The 17892-nt window shown below is 48.5% G+C and overlaps 1 protein-coding gene across 4 annotated transcripts in view; it reads right to left on the bottom strand.

The window, feature by feature from the left end:
• Positions 1–290: 290 nt before the first annotated feature.
• Rbm10 (RNA binding motif protein 10) overlaps positions 291–17892 on the bottom strand; it is a 28689-nt gene continuing 11087 nt past the window's right edge. Inside the window, exons 3-24 of one of the 4 annotated variants that reach the window (XM_055607885.1) lie at positions 15875–16058; positions 14091–14336; positions 12341–12410; positions 10576–10649; positions 9020–9106; positions 7074–7134; positions 6766–6942; positions 6268–6428; positions 6001–6098; positions 5817–5904; positions 4452–4635; positions 4210–4349; positions 3977–4094; positions 3807–3898; positions 3544–3708; positions 1892–2041; positions 1732–1797; positions 1464–1652; positions 1304–1378; positions 918–1024; positions 710–839; positions 291–629 (exon numbers count right to left, since the gene is read on the bottom strand). In XM_055607885.1, coding sequence (XP_055463860.1) covers positions 504–629; positions 710–839; positions 918–1024; positions 1304–1378; positions 1464–1652; positions 1732–1797; positions 1892–2041; positions 3544–3708; positions 3807–3898; positions 3977–4094; positions 4210–4349; positions 4452–4635; positions 5817–5904; positions 6001–6098; positions 6268–6428; positions 6766–6942; positions 7074–7134; positions 9020–9106; positions 10576–10649; positions 12341–12410; positions 14091–14336; positions 15875–16058 — 2788 coding nt within the window. In that variant the 3' untranslated portion in view covers positions 291–503. The remainder of the gene's footprint in view (positions 630–709; positions 840–917; positions 1025–1303; positions 1379–1463; positions 1653–1731; positions 1798–1891; positions 2042–3543; positions 3709–3806; positions 3899–3976; positions 4095–4209; positions 4350–4451; positions 4636–5816; positions 5905–6000; positions 6099–6267; positions 6429–6765; positions 6943–7073; positions 7135–9019; positions 9107–10575; positions 10650–12340; positions 12411–14090; positions 14337–15874; positions 16059–17892) is intronic. The other 3 variants (XM_055607884.1, XM_055607886.1, XM_055607887.1) reach the window with 3 other exon arrangements.

Here is a 17892-nt window from a genome sequence, read left to right as displayed (position 1 = left end):
GAGATGTCTCCAGCTCAGAATGGTTCCTATAGTCTAAGGACCATAGGCTAAGAGCAGGTTAGGGTTAAGTGAGGACAGGGGACTGGGAATTCCCAGTCCAGGTTCTGAGCCACAAACTTCAGGTCTCTGATAAAGGATGGGCCATGGCTAGAATCTTGCTAGTTGGGTTTCTGGCTCAAGTATTTATTTATAGCCAACATTGCCATCCAGCTTTGCCTAATAGCTATCTATGTATTCTGTGTCTGTGTAGTAACAGACCATGCTGGGTATGAAGAAGTAGAAATGGAAGATGCAGGCATTTTAGATTTTATTACAAAAGAAACATGATTTGAGCCCAATTTCCCAGCAAAAGTCACCAACTCCAAGTCTAATTTGGTGAGGGGCTTCTCTGGTTGGGGAGTAGGCTGGTATATATTAGAGCCTCCCTCAGACCACTCCAACACCGCATCTTCTCTGTCCCTGGATGGACAGCCCATGTCTGTAGAAACTGCTTTCAAAGTTGTTCACTGGGCTTCATTGAAGCGGGTCACCATTGTCTTGTGCAGTGTCTCTTTGTAGGATTCTGTTGATGTAACCCCATAGGAACTGCCCCGGGCGCCCAGGCCAGAACCTCGAACCCGTGTTTGGGCCTGTATAAGGGAGGCAGGTTTTGTCAGGCTGGTAGAGTTGCACTGGGATTGTTGGGGACAAGTGGCTCATAGAGACTCACCTCAATGGGCGTCACAATGCCCTGTTTCTTGCGACCCAGACCACTGCCTTCTTTCCAGCCCATGGCCTGGAGCATGCGACTACCAATGTTGTCACTGCCTAATCCATCCCGTGTGGGCTGTTCAAAGTCTCTGCAAGGGACCATGTATAGTGTTAGTGGTGTGCCAGTACCAGACTCTGTCTCACCTTGTACCTGGCCCTGTACTCACACAGAGGCTGTAGATATGCCACCGTACTTCCTCCTTTTGGGTTCTGGTGGCTCGGGGATACCATACTTCTCCCTGCGTTCAGCTGCACGGTCTCGGTACTTCATTTGCTACAAATTTGTACATGTAAGGATATTGGAATTGGCTGTTATTTTCAGCAAACATAAGCATGGATGAGGTGGGGGCCATGTATGTCTGTCTGGCCTGGTCCTAGGTCCTGAGGGTAAGGACATGATAGAATGGGACCTGGGAAGAAGCCTCACAGCAATAGGACCATGATGGCTGTCAGGCTGTACTTGGCTAAGGAACTTTAAGTCTCACTGCCTGGAGGGACAGGGACTTGAAGAAGGGGCATACGGGATAGAGCCTAAGAGTTGGTCACACCTCACCTCCATATCATTCTTTTCTAGTGCTTCCAATTCATTTTCTGACAAATGGGCTCGCCGATGAATCTCAAGGTTTTGCTGCAAAGGGGATAATGATAGAGTAAAGCAATTGGGCTGGGATAGGCTTGACATAGGATATCCTGCCAACTCTCTGCTTATTCACCTTGTGGAGCCCAGAGAGCTGCTGGTGCCGGATGAGTGCCTCCTTGCTGGGAAACTGGCGGCGGCAGAGCAGACAGGCTAGCTTCTGCCAGTCTGTGAGCTTTTCTTCCCGCTCTGGACCCCCTCGCTCCTGCTCCTCCTCACTGTCACTCTCCCCACTATAGGCTGCCACCAGTCCTCGAGGTGGGCTCTGTAGAAGGTGAGGATGAACAGTCAGTCAGACTTGCTGAGATCAGGGACCCCCTACCCTTTTTTGCCCTGAAACTCACTGGACGGTCATCACTGGCCAACTTTGGGAGATCCATGCTAGTGTGTTGTCTTTCAGCTAGTGCTCCCTGAGGTAAAAGACACAGAAATTCAGGGCTTCACAGAGGATCCTAAAAAGTGATGAGATTGTACATGGGGTACAGATGGACAGTCACAACACACCTTTTTCTCAAGGATGGCATAGCCTGCATCTGCAGTTGCAGACTCCCGCCGTTCATCATCTCGTAGAGCACTAATAGGCTGGAAGCTGTTTTTGAAGTTTTCTTTTTGCTTGTTGAGACTGCGGGCCCACCGCTCCATGTCCTTGGCAATCTAGGGGTTAAAGGTGAAGGTTAGAGTTCCATGAATTCCTCAAGCTTGGGGCTCTATTCTCTCACTCATGGCTCTTGCAGCAGCAGTCCTTTCTGCTCCATAGCCTCAAACCTATACCTTTCTAATCTGAGCTACTATAAAAGTCAGTGTGTACCTGGCTTCTGGGCTACAACTTTTAGGACTCACCCTTGTAGAACAGTCCTTTGCAAACTATAAAACAAGCTCAAATATCTCCACTTCCTCCAAACTATCCCATTAAAAATTAACTCCCCTCTACTGGTCCCATCCCCAAATATTCCTTGCCTCCCATCTACTCCATGTGGTTTGCAAAGGCACAAATGCAAAGGCAGCAGCAGTAGTCTGGGAAAAGAAGGCAGATACATCTGGGAGGCAGAGCAAGTAGGTCAGAAGGACAGTGGCTGTAGCACGAGGTCCTATTCTATTTTGGCTAGGGATCCTTTTCAAGACAACCCCTGGTTGCAAACTTCAACTTCTGACTGGCACGTCTATTACTATTTATCCTTTCATTTTTATCTTTTTAAATGTAGAAATCTATATACTTGTATACTAGGGGAAAGGGTACTGGGCCTTGAAAGATACTAGACAAGAATTCTTCCACTGAGCCATACCCCCAGCCTTGTGTGTGATGTCCTGGTTGTTTTTTGTCAACATGATACAAATCTAGGCATATCTGGGAAGGACTCTGAATAGAGAAATTGCCTCCAATAGGTTGGCATGTTACAGGTTGGCATGTTAGTAAGTGTACGGGGCATTTTCTTGGTTACTTATCGATGTGGGAGGGGCCAGCTCACTGTGGGCAGTTTTATCCCCTAGGCAGGTAGTCTTGGGTTGTACCAAGAAAGCAGGCTGAGCAAGCCATAGAAAGCCAGTAAGCAGTACTCCTCCATGGTCTATGCATCAGCTTTTGCCTCCAGGTTCCTGCCTTCACTTCCCTTCATGATAAAATAAATAAAACCTTTCATGCCCACATTGCTTTTGGTCAGTGCTTATCACAACAGTAACCTAACTAAGGCATGTGACAGACATCATGTCACATTTACTGTTTGGCATTTTTCCCAGGGCATGAACCATTTTCAGAATTCCTCAGGTTGCTGAGAAAATATTTATTTCTTGTTTCTAAGCACTGTGCCTCAATGTCATACCTTTTCTCTGAAGTCCCCCCTACCAGAAAATGCTGCAGTGTTTCTTTTCCTATTCAATCCTTATGGGCCTATGAGAATTTCTCTGGGATCAATATACATCCACCAGCAGCATGAAGGTTCCCTTTGTGGGACAAAGAAAAGCTGTCAGAGCTCACTTCATAGTGGTAGGTGGCCCTGCTGCTGGTATTAAAAAAATAGATCTGGTTCCAGAGTACTGTCTATCTGAAGCAGTTACTATCTCTGTCCATGCTCACCCATCACCCCACTTCCCATGGCAGGAGAGGGTAAGAAGTGACAGAACATAGACTACAAACATCCAGATGATGGCTGGAGGTTCACCTGTTGGGCTGTCTTCGTCTTATGCTTCTCTTTCTTCTCTTTTCCCTCCTTCGATGATGCCCCTGAGTCCTTATGTCCATCAGCAGACTGCTCCAACGCAGGTATGTAGGTCCGCCGCTCCCCATCCCAGTATAGGTACTGTTGACTCTGAGCATTGTAATAATACTGAGGGAGAGAATGGGAAGAAGACATGAGGGAGGACATCTAGAGCTAACTGTCAAAAAACCACACTCCAGCTTTCCCTAGGCCACCCTGTCACCTACCTGGGAGTTGGGGTCATAGTATAGACCAGTCTGGGGGTCATAGTAGTAGCCAGATGTCTCATCATATTGGTAAGTAGAGACATCAGGAACAGCTGCAAGGAGGAAAGGCAAGGTTGTCAAGAATTCCTCTAAGGTTCATACAACCTTACCCATAGGCTATGAATACTCACGGTACTGGCTGTAGGAGTCTGGAGCAGTGGGACTGGTAGCCGGTGGTAAGGCAGAGCTAGGATGAGTAGGGCTCTGGAGCTCAGACTTGAGCACAGCAGGTGACATGATGGTATATGACTATTCATGGGTCATATAAGGGAAAAGGACTCAGTGTCTGTTAATACCACCCTACCCACTTAGGATTCACTCTGCCAGCCCACCAGCCTCCCCAGAGTATCAATGTCATTCTCACCTGGCTGTTGGCAGCGGTGCCCTGGCCACTACTCCCCTCAGCTGATTGCTGATAGAGCCCAGGGGCAGCACCAGGCTGGGCTCGGGAGAAAGCCTGCAGTGACACAGAGTCGGCCCCTGCCTCAAGGGAGGCCTCAGGACCTGAAAGGAGAACCATGGAGAATGCCCATGAATGTCAGAGAGCATAAGACCATGGGCCACTAGGCCTGACAATTATGCTTAGCAGGAGAGGATGAGGCTCACCTGCTCCAGCTGGATCCCCTTTGGTCCCAGTCATGACAGGGCCCTTGGTGTTCTTAAGATAGCCATGGGCATAGAGGGAATCTGTTCCCTGGCTGCTGCCATAGCCTTCATCTTGTTGGTAGTAGCTGTAGTCAACTGGTGGCTCCTCAGGGGCAGCCCAGGCACTCTCTCCACCCTGGGAGGCCTAAAGGGAAGATGGGAGAGCATTAGATCAGGAGAGGACATAAGGGAAGAGATCTGCAGAAGCAACTGATCTATATGTGGAGTTAGGATTTGTACTTGACAGAAAAGCATGTAGTCTTAAGTAAAAAGCAAGGGATCACAAGAGAACAATGGAGAAAAAGAGACTAGAAAAAGGATACATGCCCAAATGCCCCCTGGACTAACACTGATGAAATACATGTATTGCTCCTTAGACAAATCTCTTGCTTTCCCCCCCCCCTTTTCTGCCACACTCCTATAACTACCATGCTGGCCTAGAACTGGCAATCCCATTGACTTTGCCACAAAGTCATAACCCACCTCGGTGCTAGGATTATAGGCGAACATCATCATATCTTGCTATCCTCCTAGTCTTTATTCTCTTCTACCAAATTTTTTACTTTCTTTTTGGTTTTTAAGACAGGGCCTAACTCTTGCCTCTACCTCATAAGAACTGGGGTTATAGGCATTTACGACCACACCCAGCTCCCATAGTTTTTTAAAAAAGATATTTATAAATTTCTTTTTATTCATACTTAAACAATGCCTCATACACATATACATGCAAAACAATCACACACACACACTTGAAGAATACGTAACACATTAGGATTGTCCTAATCCAGGACAATTTAAAAAAGTTCTACACCCCCCCCAAAAAAAGTTCTACCCAACAGCATAGAGAACCAACCCAAAGAGTGCTGTCAAGAAAAATACAGGAGATAAGGACGGAAAGATAGCTCAGCAGATAAGAGCACTTGCTGCTCTTGTGAAGGACCCAGGTTCGGTTCCCAGCACCCACATGGTTATTCAAAAGCATTCAAAATTCTACATGCAGAGGATCAGATACCCTCTTCTGACCTGTGAGGGCACCAGGCACACATATGGTACACATACATAGGTATGGGCAAAACACTCATACACATAAAAATAAAGTAAAAGAAAAATCTTAAAAAGTCCAAAAGGTAACTGGGAAGGATAGAAAGGATGGAGTAGGAACGGATAACTACCTAGAAAGGCAGGAGCAAAGTGGAAGGCCCACAACACTTGTTATATAACAGGGCATAATGTTTTGATAACAAGCCAACTTTGTTGTTTGCAAAGAGTACAGAAGGGTTAAGAAAGTCAAGTGCCAGGGTGATGGGGACAGAGGAGATAAAGTACCTGTGAGATTGCCCACTGGGCAGCAGCAATGGCAGTACTGGCCACAGAGGCAGCATTGATGCGACTGCCTTCATTGGAGGCCATATCCCTGGGGAGGATAGTAGAAACTGAAAATGAAACAGGGAGCCCCAAGGTGCATGGGGCAGGGGTACAACCTGTGAGAGGGCTTAGGTGGGGCTCTGACCTCTTAGAACCCTTGGCAAACTCCACGTTGATGGTCTTGCCATCGATGGTGAGCGGAGGGTGCAGGGCTTGCAGGATCTGCAGCAGCTGGGCTGCCTCCTATGGGTGAAGGGGTGGCAGGGACCCAAGGGTCAGGCCCGGGGAGGCCCCCCGGCTCCATTGCCCCATTTCCAGATTTGGACCGCGGTGAGGGTGGGGTAAAGGTCCCTCCTCCCTACCCTGGGGGCCGGGACTGTGGCTGCCCGGCCCCCCCCTATGCCGCCCTCACCACGATGGTGGAGAGCTGGATGAAGGCGAAGCCTCGGTTCAGCTGGGTCTGCTTGTCCTTGATAACACGCACATTGGAAGAGGACAGCACCGCATAAGGTGCTAGGGCCCCCAGGATAGAGTCCATGGTGCTGTGCGGGTTCAGGTTGCGCAAAATAATGGCTGTGGGAAAGGGCCGAGTGTTAGGAAGCACCTCTGACAGTCTGCTTGGGGGGGGGGGCCCTTATGGATCCTCATTGCTCCCTGTTGTCTTGCTCATATACCTTCCTCTTCCTCTTCCTCCTGAATAAACTCTGCCTGTCAGTCCAGGTGCCAGCTCTGTCTCTTATCTATCAGGAACTCTGTCATACTCTGTCATATGCTCTCTACATATGTTTATCCCCATACCAAGTAGAAACACCCTCCCTCAAGATGTATCAAATTCTTTTCTCTGCCCTGAGAGGTCCTAGACCAGATGCCTTAAAGCATAGAGGAAGGAGGAAAAGAATGACTGACTCACTGTCATTGGCGTTCTCGGAGCTTGGCTCTGAGCCCTGTGACAGGGCTTGGGAGGTCAGCACTCCCTGGGCCTGGTAGGGCTGCGGCAGTGGGAGTAGGCCCTGGCTTAGCTCCCGGCCACCCAGAGGCAGTGCCTGCTGATCCAGTCGAGTGCCAAGGGGCAGCTTCTGCTCTGCCTCTGTCAGGGATTGTGGAAGGTAGGCTGATGAGAGGTGGAGGCTCCATCGCTGGTCATACTCCCCAACCCTTACCAACCACCTACACACTGGTCATTCATGCTTCTTGCCACTCCCAGTTAACACAGCTCACCTGATTTGGGCACACCACATTTGAAGCACTTCTCTCGGCGTTTGAAGTTCTGGACACCACACTGTGAGGCATAGGCCAGGTGGTCAGGACTTTCCATGATATCCTCCAAATGTGGACCCACAGAACAACATAATCCCCAGGAAGGGAGTTTTCAGGGTCAGGGGTGACAGGAGTCTTCTGGAACTTTCTGTTAATCTTCTCTGACAATTTGTTCCCAGCACCAGCCCTCTTACTTCAGCAATCAGCAACTATCACAAGTTATTGCAGTTGCTTCCCCTCCCCAAATTCTTGGGACTATCAACTCTCAGGATTTTATCCCTTCTTCCTGATACTTGCTTAACTAACAGAAACCTTCACTATTTCCTACTGGAAGTCAGCAGCTTTTAGTCAGATCCTTTCTCTTCGTTATTGCTACAACTAGATTAAATTCTGCTGTTTTTACATTTTTTCTTGGACATTCCAGCTACCAAAGACCTTGTCTAGCTTCCATCACATTCTATTCCTGTTCCAGTCAGTTTCTAAGCAGTGCTCCTGTGTCAAGCCCTATGCCATGTGATCAGGACACTCTGCTTACACTGCGTTGACAAGACTAAGGGACAGAGAATGGGCTGAGAGGGCCACAGCTCACTGAACTGGGATACACAGAAGCAGGGATGTTAGATCTGGGAAACTCAGAGGTTTAGTTTTGCTGGGAGGGACTAAGAGACTTTCTACAGCTGGTAAGAGAGGGCATGCAGAGACAAAAGCCAAGGCTGGCATGGGAAGATGGTGACCATTAAAGGAGGGTCTTCTTGCTAAAACTAGATATTATTAGAGTTTTAGGCAGAGCAGGTAAGGCATAGTCAGAGCTGAGTTTCAGCTGCAACATCACAAGTGAGGCTAGAGAAAGAGGGATGACACTAATAAAACAAACAGGTCTCTGTGTGAACTGGATGGGAGGGTGTAGGAATTGGTATAAACTGTGAGAATAGCAAAGGAAGGAATGTGGCTATTCTGAGATGGAAGCGACAGGATCTGGTAACCGAAAGACATGTAGGACAAAAAAGGAGGGGAAAAACACAAGGAACGCTGGTTTCAAAGAAAATATGCAAAAGATGAAGTGCCATTATCATTTTGTCCTTCTTTCCAGAGAGGCTGAGTACCTATACAAAGATGACAGATACTATTCTCCCACTAACCAGACTCCTTCTCAGGGAAAAGACAGGGTCTTCCACTAGGTCTCAGCCTTCCTTACATTTCAGGACTACAGATAGTACTGGGAGATGTAAAACTGGCCTCAGGGAAGACCTAAGGCCACCTAGGGAACAGGAGGTGGCTATGTGAGCTAAAGGCTCATACATGGTTCCACTTCTCTGAGCTTTACCTTCCTCTCAGGGAATATGGCAGTGATCACACAACCTATAGGGTGGATCTTTGAGGCTTAATATTGGCATGGCTATATCAAGGTTGAGTTACCCTCAGAACACTCTGTGCCTCCTTTCAAAGGTAACAACAGGCAATTACAGAGTTGAATGTGGGCCAGAAGCATTTTTGTGTTACTCTCCCATCAACAGTTTCATTCTTTCAACAACTTAATCAGTTGCTCACTCACCTCTTAAAGACAAGGAAAGTGATGTAGAGATAGGATACACACCTTGACCACCATCAAAGCAGACATGAGACAGTCTGCAAGCAGCCTGGCTTTGAAGACAGGTGCGGCAAAGCAACCTGATTGGCTTCTACACAATATAAGTAGGCTTATATTGTCAATGATTATTCATCCGTGTTATTATTTCTTTTAAGTCTACTAGACCTTTAGGCAAGGCTGTGTTTGATGATGGCCATGCTCACTGAGGCTGCACAGCCTGTCCCTGAGACCACACTTTTTCTCATAGGCTCTGAGAGAGAGTAAGGTGCTGCTGGAGCCAATTTTCTCCCCAGCACAAGCTGCCCACCCACCCCTGTACCTTATTACACAGCCAGTCCTCATTGATCTTGGGCTTGGGGTCACTGTAATGCATGGATACCTTCTGGCCCAGGATGTTGAGGGAGTGCTGTGGGAAAAAGCAGAGAGCAGTAAGGCCTTGGTAGCAGTGCCCCACACACCATTTCAGCAAAGGAGAAAAGAGTGAGCGAGCCCTTCAGCTGGATGGATGAGGGACAGGGATTGAAGGGAGTTTGGAGAACTGATGGAGGGAAGATGGAACGGAGGGAGGGAGGGACAGAAAGCACCACAGCTCTCAGGGCACAGCTGCTTGTTGCTTACACACATACATACACACACACACACTCAAGCACGCATTTGCGTGCGTGCGCGTGCGCGCGCGCGCACACACACACACACACACACACACACACACCCTATCAGGCACATAATCATAATGCTTTGTTGACCAACGACTGCCAATTTTGGAGTACTCCCCCAACTTGGCCCTGACAGTCAGTGCTAGGCCACATCCAGGGCCAGCACTACATAGGCTATACTGGGAATGAGGGGAGATGGGCAGGGAAGAGAGAGGAGGGGAAAGAAAAAGAGAAAGAGCGCACGAGCGCTAATGCTGGAGAGGGGGAAAAAAGAAAGCCAATTTAACAGATGGAGGTTTCCCGCCATGAGGCCACCTTCCCAAGGTTGGCCAGGTCCTGGGCCCACCGCACTAGCCTATTGACCCTACCCACAGAGCCGGCCACAAACTGCCTATCAGGACCCTCCACTTTACCACAGCTGCCCCTTCCTCCCCTGACACTTCTCTGCAATGCTCTACACCAGTGACAGGACAGGGCTGGGTAGCCAGGTTAGACCCTTGAGTCTTGGAAGGTCCCAATGCAGTTGAGTTGGGATCTGTGTTGGGATCCAATGCCAGGCTAGGGGAGCCTGCTCCCTCTGTTGCCTACAGAGCATAATTCCTTACTCAGAAGGTAGAGGTGGGGCCTCCTGAGGGTGGGGAGGGTGCTGTGAATGGGAGGGACTGGTGAGTTGAGCCCAGGGTGTCAATAACACTATCACACTTGACTGGAACTTTCAACCAAAAGCAGTGTTGTCCCTCTGCATGGAACTCAGAGGGTGAAATTCACATGTAGGAGATAGCTGGCAAAACAAGTCTTGCTAATTTATGTGCCAACATCTATGTTCCCCCAATGGCAGTACTTCCAGTGGTCCTGAGAGCACAACCAAGTTCTGGCTCTGCAGAAGGGTCTTGCTTGGGTGTGGGAAACTAAGGAAAGGAACCCATCCTGGTAGCTCTTTCTCTGAAAGCTCAGCCAGGAGAGGTGAGGGAGCGCTAGTGCCTGGCAGTAGGAAGGGGCCAGGGGACAGTGCTGAGAGTGGGCCCCAGATGGGAAGCCCAGTGGGTAGTGAGAGATGGGAAGAGGAAATAGTGGGGGTCAGGAGGGGGAAAAAGGGGGCAGGGGTATGGGACACAGGGCCACAGGGCAGGGAACTGTGTCCATAAGATTCAGGCGATGGGGAGCGCTCGATTATAAAGTAATATTTGTTTGGGGGGGGGTTCAAGTGCGGCAAAGCAACCTGATTGGCTTCCATCCATCGTGTAGCGTCCTGCAAGTGACTAAACTCGACGAAGGCGAAGCCCCGGCTCTGACCTGGAGACAGCATTCAGATACAGACGCAGTGGGTTAGTCAACAGCTTTGGACACACGGCGTTCCCGGGGGCAGAACCCGAGGGGAGAGGACCAGGGGCAGAGAGGGAAATGGGGAGAGGAGAGAAGAAGAGAAAAAGTGATCAGAGAGAAAGAACAGGGAAGGCAGGAGTCAAGGTAGATGGTTGGGAAGGGCAGGAAAGAGGGAAAAGGGGGAGTGAAGAAAATAAAAGTAGGAGAGTCAGATAAGGATAGGAGACATATACCCCAACTGTGCAGTGAGATGGGGCTCAGACAGTCTTGCCTAGCCAACCTGGGGTGACAGAGAACTGAGAGGGAATGTATATAAGGGGAGATCTGTCTCTAGAAGAGGAGGCTGCTTTGGCTATACACAGGCTAGAGCAAATAACTCATGGGCAAGCCTAGAACAAGGCCAGAAGGAGTCCTAGAATAGGTATTTAATCAAAAGAGCAAAAGAGAAGCCAGGCTAAGTTGGTCTGTGAGGCTACTGTGGGTTCCCAGCCAGCACAGAGGAAACCAAGGGTGGTTAGGGGCACAATCTCAGCTTAACCTTGGTGTAGGAGAAGGGGAGGATAATTGCTAGGGAGCCACTTCAGTGCCACCGTGGGGACTATAGCCACTGACAGCCAAGGTTCTCCTAAATAGGCAGATGGTGGCTGGAGCTGGCCAAGAGGACGTTACAGGTAAGAATCATCAGGTGCCTACGAGAAATGTCCAAAGCCACTGAGAGGCAATAACTGGGATGCCTTCTTAGGAAAAGAAACACAGATTCTGTCAGTGAGTGATATAGCTAGAGTAAAGCAGAGCAAGACCTACATGTCACCGAGATAGACTCTACACCTAGACAGGGCTGAGAAGGGGCTTGGGGCTTAAGGTTCTGAGGAAGTAACCCCTTCAGAGGTAGCTATGGAAGGAGGTTTTGGATGAGGTGGGTCTGGAAGGGCATGCTTGATCTCCAGAAGAATTGCCATCAGGATACATGGGAAGATGGGATAGTATAGGGGAGCAGGCAAGGGAGGGTGGAGAGATGAAGGAGGTTGAAGGAGGAGAGAGACTGAGATTGAAAGAGAAGTCCAGGCAGAGTGAGGCCCCACTGTGCCTGCCTTTGTGGAGCCTGGGTAGTGGTCCTGCAGAGATAACTACCCCCACCCTGCTAAAACCTCAGGCCAGCTCCAAGCAGCCTGCAAGAGGGAGGTGTGGCTAGAAAGTTCTAGCTGCTCCTTAGGATAGACTTTCAACGAGAGCCATCCCTAACTCCCTTTTTGAGACATATAGGTGGGTCCGTGCCAGACCTACTTTTGGTTAGAGGCTGTTGTGAGAGTGATGTGGAGGAGAACAAGGGGCATAGGAAGGAGAAGAAAACATATGTCCTGGGAAGGGTCACCACCTCAGATACTCAGAGTCCCAAAGAAGAGGTTTTCCAGAGCCTGGCTCTGGCCTTGCCCCCAGGGAGTAGTCGGCTCAGCCCAGAGCTGCATCCCCTTCAGGACAGCACCTCCGTGGTAGGCTGGAGCTGCGAGAGTAGGGGATGGGAGAAAAAAGAGGGTACCCCCCCAAGCTGCCCATTCCCAGCTGTGGCAGGAAGGGGAGTAGGAAGGGGAAGAGAAAGGGAAAGGCAGAGGCAGAGGGAGTTTTGGAGGCAGAAGGGGAAGACACTGGGAACAAAAGCTCACCTGAGGATTTGTTCCTCATCAGCCGGACCTCCCGTGCTTGGACACCATGGGACTGCAGTTGGCCACGGATCTGTTTAGGAAATACAGAAGTGGGAAGAGTTCAGCAAAGAAAGCAGATGAGAAAATGAGGCCATCTGAAGGCCTCTGAGCCCAAGAGGTCATGAAAGAAACACATACACACACCAATGCCTCCTCTACATTTTTCAAAGCTTTCTCCAGTAACAAAAACTGCAACCCACACTAGTATTCAGTCTCACTTCCAGCTCTGGACTTGCAGAAAGTAAGTCAAACAAGACAGAAACACAGTACAGGGTAAAGGATGGCAGCAAGATGACCCCCAGGGGCACAAAGACAACAGGAGAGCAAGTGAGGCAGCAAATCAGGAATGGTGGGCAGGATGATCTGACAAGAGGCTTAATAACAGCCATGAAGCATAGAAGGTGGAATGCAATTCTTGTCCATCACAAAAGAATTGTTCCCTCTCCTTGACTTACACCAAAAGCTACATATGACACCAAGAGTAAAGGGAAGGACAGGATCTGGAGCCATTCTAGCCATGTGAAGAGAAACTTCACGGCATGGTGGTTGATCTGGAAAAGTTACTGAGTAAAATGAGTTGTAGGGACTAATTAGGCAACTTAAGAGCTCATGTGAGGCAGTCTCTAGGCTGGCAGTACCTCTTTTGGTGAATGGGGAGTTTATGCCAGACACTTTTGGGGGAAAAGTCCCTGTGCTTCTGGTTATCAGCTCATCAGGGTAGTAGACAAGAAATCAAGCCTTATGCACACCGGTATGCAGGAAGATGAAAAGTAAAGATACACAGATCTTATCAAGATTCCAAATAACCAGGGAGGGCTTGAGAAATAACAAGAACATGGGCTCTGAAGTCCAGCAGCAGTCCAGGTTTAGACCCCAATTCTACTCTGCTACTTTCTAGAAAACAAAGCAAGTCACTTTGCTGATTGGGGCTATTTGGGACTGACTACTATGTGTCCCTTTCAGAAAGAGCACCTGTGAGGATTCAATCAGCCTGGCAAGTTGCCCACCCTACCATAAAATCTCAGGTAATGCCAGCAATCAGCCTGATCCTAGAAGCCCTCACATTTCTTACATGGGATTGCTGCTGCTAGAAAATGGGCATCTGGCAGGCTTTCCGGGATGAACTGACTGGGGCTGAAGGTAGAGAGGAGTACAAGGATCAAAGGCTAGTCAAAACTCTACTTTAGTAATACTCTTGGGTTTTGAATGTAGCTTGCCATAAGACATCTGCATGAGAAGGAAATGAGTGAAAAGAGGAAGAGGGAAGGCAGAGAATGTCAAAAAGGCAAACAGGGTTGAGAAGCATTAAGAGCCACCTATGGATACCTGTGGCCAAGCTGTCACTGCTGACAAAAGGGGAAGAATATGGAAGTTCAGAAAAGCCAGTGGACCCTAACACCTCACTCTTACGGGTTTCTGCTGCCAAGAATACCCAACACTGGGCCTGGCCCTCCATCCACATATACAAAAAGGGTGAAAGCCAATGGAATATGCAGAAGGGATGTTCTTCTCTCACACCCACCAGCACTGCACACCTGGCCCATCCTGAAAGATGGATAGTGCTGGGGGACAGGAGTCGGTGGGGAAGAAAAGAGGAAAGGTGCTGTGGTTGGTGGCAAACGATGGGTGGAGAGAAGCTGAGGGCCCTGGAGGAGACCCAGACTGGCCTCTTGCTTTGCCTCCTGCCCAGGGCCATTGGGGGGGCACGTACGTCATCCTCAGTGGCTGCCTGTGGCAGCATCCTCAGCATGACGATGTTACTGGCCTTCTCCTCCTCCTCCTCCTCCTCCTCCTCATCCTCCTCCTCCTCCTCATCCTCCTCCCCTTGCTCGGTCCGATAGTCCTGGTCCCGATAGTCGCCGTCTCTGGGGAAGCCTGGCGGGCCAGTGGGACTGTGCCTGTGCCGCCGCCGCCGCCTACGCTGAGTCTCGGAGCCCGGGGAGGCCTCGTAGGAATCCTGGCCAACAGAATGAGATGAGAGACACCAGACGGGCAGTCAGTCTGGGTGGGCCTAGTGGCTGGCCGCTGGCTCTCTGAGACAGGCAGGCTCTGAAAGCCAGGGGTGGGCAGGCGGGCTCCGGTTAAAGGCTCAGGCAGGCAGGGTGGGTAGGCCTTAAACTGCAGCCTTTTTAAGGCTGTAAATGTTCCATAGGATACTTTTTGGGAGCGCCCTCAAGGAATGGCAGTATTGGTGTGGAGGAGGAACTCCCAAAGAGAGGTTGACAAAAACACAGCTTAAACCTCCTTGGGATAGACTACCCTGGGGTGAGCAAACTAGACCTTCAATTTCTTTTGCCAGCTCAGGGGCCTGTGTACAATTGTTTACTGTGCCACTGAAAAATACCTGTCTCCTATAATTCCCAGCTCAAGATTGGGTCCTGGGACCAAGCCAGCAGCTTAGAAACAGTGTTTAGATATGGGCCAGAGGCAGCCAGCAGGAGTTGGTGGGCCACTATGCTCCTGCTTGGCCCTTGGTCCTCAGCCCTGTAAAAGTCTCTGTTCACTATCAGTTTCCTTCACAATAGAGTGCAGTTGCTGAGTTCTTAATTTCAATACTAAGCAGGTCAGGCCTGAGCCTACATCCTCCCACCTGCAGAGGATATACAACCAGATGCTGTATTCCACACTTGTCAATAGTCCCTTCGCAGGACCCACTATACCCATGGAGACATTAAGAGATAGTGCTTAACAGCAGGCAATGGAGAAGTCTAGATGCCTGTAGGCCCTGGCCAAACAAACAAAGCTAGTGGTCCACCAGGGAAATATTAAAATAGCCCCTCCAGCCCAGATAATAGTTCAAATACAACTTCTCACCAGGGTTGGGCTTACAAGTGTATCCTTTCTATTCTACTAGACCGAGATCTACCTGCCTACCTGTTAGCATTAAGTCTCTGACTGGCCCCCTTAGACTGGAGTTCCCCAAGGCAAAAGGGTTTCTAGCCCTCAGATGTGGGTTCTCTCACAGTGAGCTTCATGCCTCACCCTTTCAGCTAGGGGTAACTACCCACATGAAACTGACTTCCCCAGAGGTCCTTTCCTTCCCTTCTGTCGAGGTTTTGTCAAGACCAGGAACAATCACTGTTAGCTTCCCAGAATTGTTTCGCTTGGTTGATAATTCTGTTCTTAGGTTGTCCTCCCAACCCTAGATACTGGGTCCCGTGGAAGAGATCTTTTTGAGTGCACTAAATTAGTGGGGGCAGGCAGTATAGAGCTTGCAGTGAACCAAAGGCCAAAACTGAACAACAGGGAAGAAGGGAAAGAAGTAGTGGCTAGGAGCCCTAAGAAATACAGAGTCAAGCAGTGTGGAAGCCAGGGAGACCCAACTCAGGAGAAGAGCCCTCAGAGAAGAGAGCAGGGACAGACCCTCCCCTAGGTGATGCAAAGCAACTGAGCAGCCCAAAGGCAGAGGAGCAGAGCACTGCCTACACCTGGTGCTGCAGCCAGACACACAGGCCTTTCAGGAGCATTGCCCCCAAGGCTTGGCCTTGCCCTCACCTCTGCACTTTGCTCTTCAGATGAGTCATCATACTCATGCTTGCCCTCCTGACTGCCATACTCTCGGGGGTATGAGCGGTAATCCATATCTCTATAATCATGGTCCCGGCTGCGGTTCTCTCCACTATCATCTTGTGATCGATCAGTAGCTCCATAGCGGCCAGTCCTGTCACCACGACCACCTCTAGGAGAAGAAGAATGGGGATTAGAAGGCCATTCTTTCCAAAAAGCTCAAGACATGAGAGTTACCCAGCAACCCTCTCTATAGGGTCTCAATCCCACTCCCCAGACAAAGGACTTTTGTAGAGGACCTGAGTTCTTGGCACCCAGATTGGGCAGCTCACAACTGCCTATTCCAGCTTCAATGTCTTCTTCTGGCTTCTGTGGTCATCTGTATTCACATGCATATACCCACATACAGACTCAAACACCTAATTAAAAATTAAAAAAATTCTCTAACTATAGTTAACTATAAAATAATTATCTCAAAGTTGATTTAATTTGTAAATCTTTGATGAGTTAAAAGACAGTAATCTTTTAATCATCTGGTTATAGCTCAGTGGTAGAGTACTTTGCTAATATATGAAAATTGCTGGTTTCCATCTCAGACACTGGGAAAAAGTATTAGGTCTGTAGTCCCAGCTACTCAAGACCCTGAGGCAGGAGGGTTGAGCCTAAGAGTTCAGGGCTTGCCTGGAAAAAATAATAAGGACACCTCCATCTAAAAAACTTGAGTTGTGGGTGTAGCTTATGGCAAGCATAGTAGTGCATACCAATATAATCCCAGAACTTAAACTTGAGAGGTAGAGGCAGGAAGATCATGAGTTCAGGATTAGCCAAGGTACAAATAAATTCAAGGTTACATGAGACTCTGTCTTAAAAAACAAAACAAAACAAAACAAAACAAACAAACAAAAAAAACCCAAGTATTTAAAAAAAAAAAAAAACCAATACATGTTCATTTAAGTTTGGTTCCCTGCACCCAAGTCAGGTACCCACACTGACAAGTAACTCCAGAGATGTGATACCCACTTCTGGCTTCCCATGGGTACATGAACACATGTAAGCATACCCTCACACATACACACAAATTTAGTAAATTCAGGCTATAAAATTAATATACAAAAACACATACTTGGCCTATATTCAAATAACCATCGTTTAGAAAACAAGAAGACAACTTAGCTCTGATTACATCTAAAAGGTTAAATATTGGCCTATAAAGATGGTTCAACAGTTAAGAGTACTGGCTGTTCTTTCAAAGGACTCTGGTTTGATTCTCACCACCCACACAGTGGCTCACAAGAAACAGCCTGTAATTTCAGCTCCTTGGGATCTGTATGCACAATGTGTGCATACACATATGCAAATACATACTCATGAATAAAAATAAATCTTTAAACAAATAATAAAATAGCTACAGATGTGTAAGATCATGACTATTCTTCACATATATGAAGATTTTCTTCCTTCCTTTGTTTCTTTCTTTCTTTATGGTTTTGAGACAGAGTCTCTCTATGTAGCCTTGGCTGTCCTGGAACTGGCTCTGTAGACCAGACTGGCCCTGAACTCAGCGAACCCTCCTGCTCCTGACTCTCCAGTGCTGGGATTAAAGAAATGAGCCACTACCTGGTTATTTACTTTTTCTTGAGATAGGGTTTTTGGTATTTATCTAAGGCTGACCTTAAACTCACTTTGTAGACAAGACTAACTTGGAATTTAGGGTCCTTCTTTCTATACCTCTTAAATTCTAGGATTATAGGCATAGGCTACCATGCCAACCTCGATCAGGAAGCTGGATGTGGTGGTGCATTCCTTTAGTACCAGCACTAGGGAGGCAGAATCAGGAAGATCATGGCCAGCTTGGTCTATAAAAAAGAGTTCCAGGTGAGCAAGGGCTGTTACACAGAGAACCTTGAATAAAAAAAAAGTAAATGGAAGAAATTAAACCATAATAGAGAAAGTTCAAGGGCCACCTTTAGTGTCACATGCCTACAATCCTAGCCTTGAAGAGGTTG

This window comes from Psammomys obesus, unplaced genomic scaffold, assembly GCF_907164565.1.
Source record: "Psammomys obesus unplaced genomic scaffold, mPsaObe1.curated_primary_1811, whole genome shotgun sequence".
NCBI classification, from domain to species: Eukaryota; Metazoa; Chordata; class Mammalia; order Rodentia; family Muridae; genus Psammomys; species Psammomys obesus.
The sequence above is the reverse complement of the archived record's forward strand: the minus strand, read 5'-3'. Positions and strand labels throughout refer to the sequence as shown.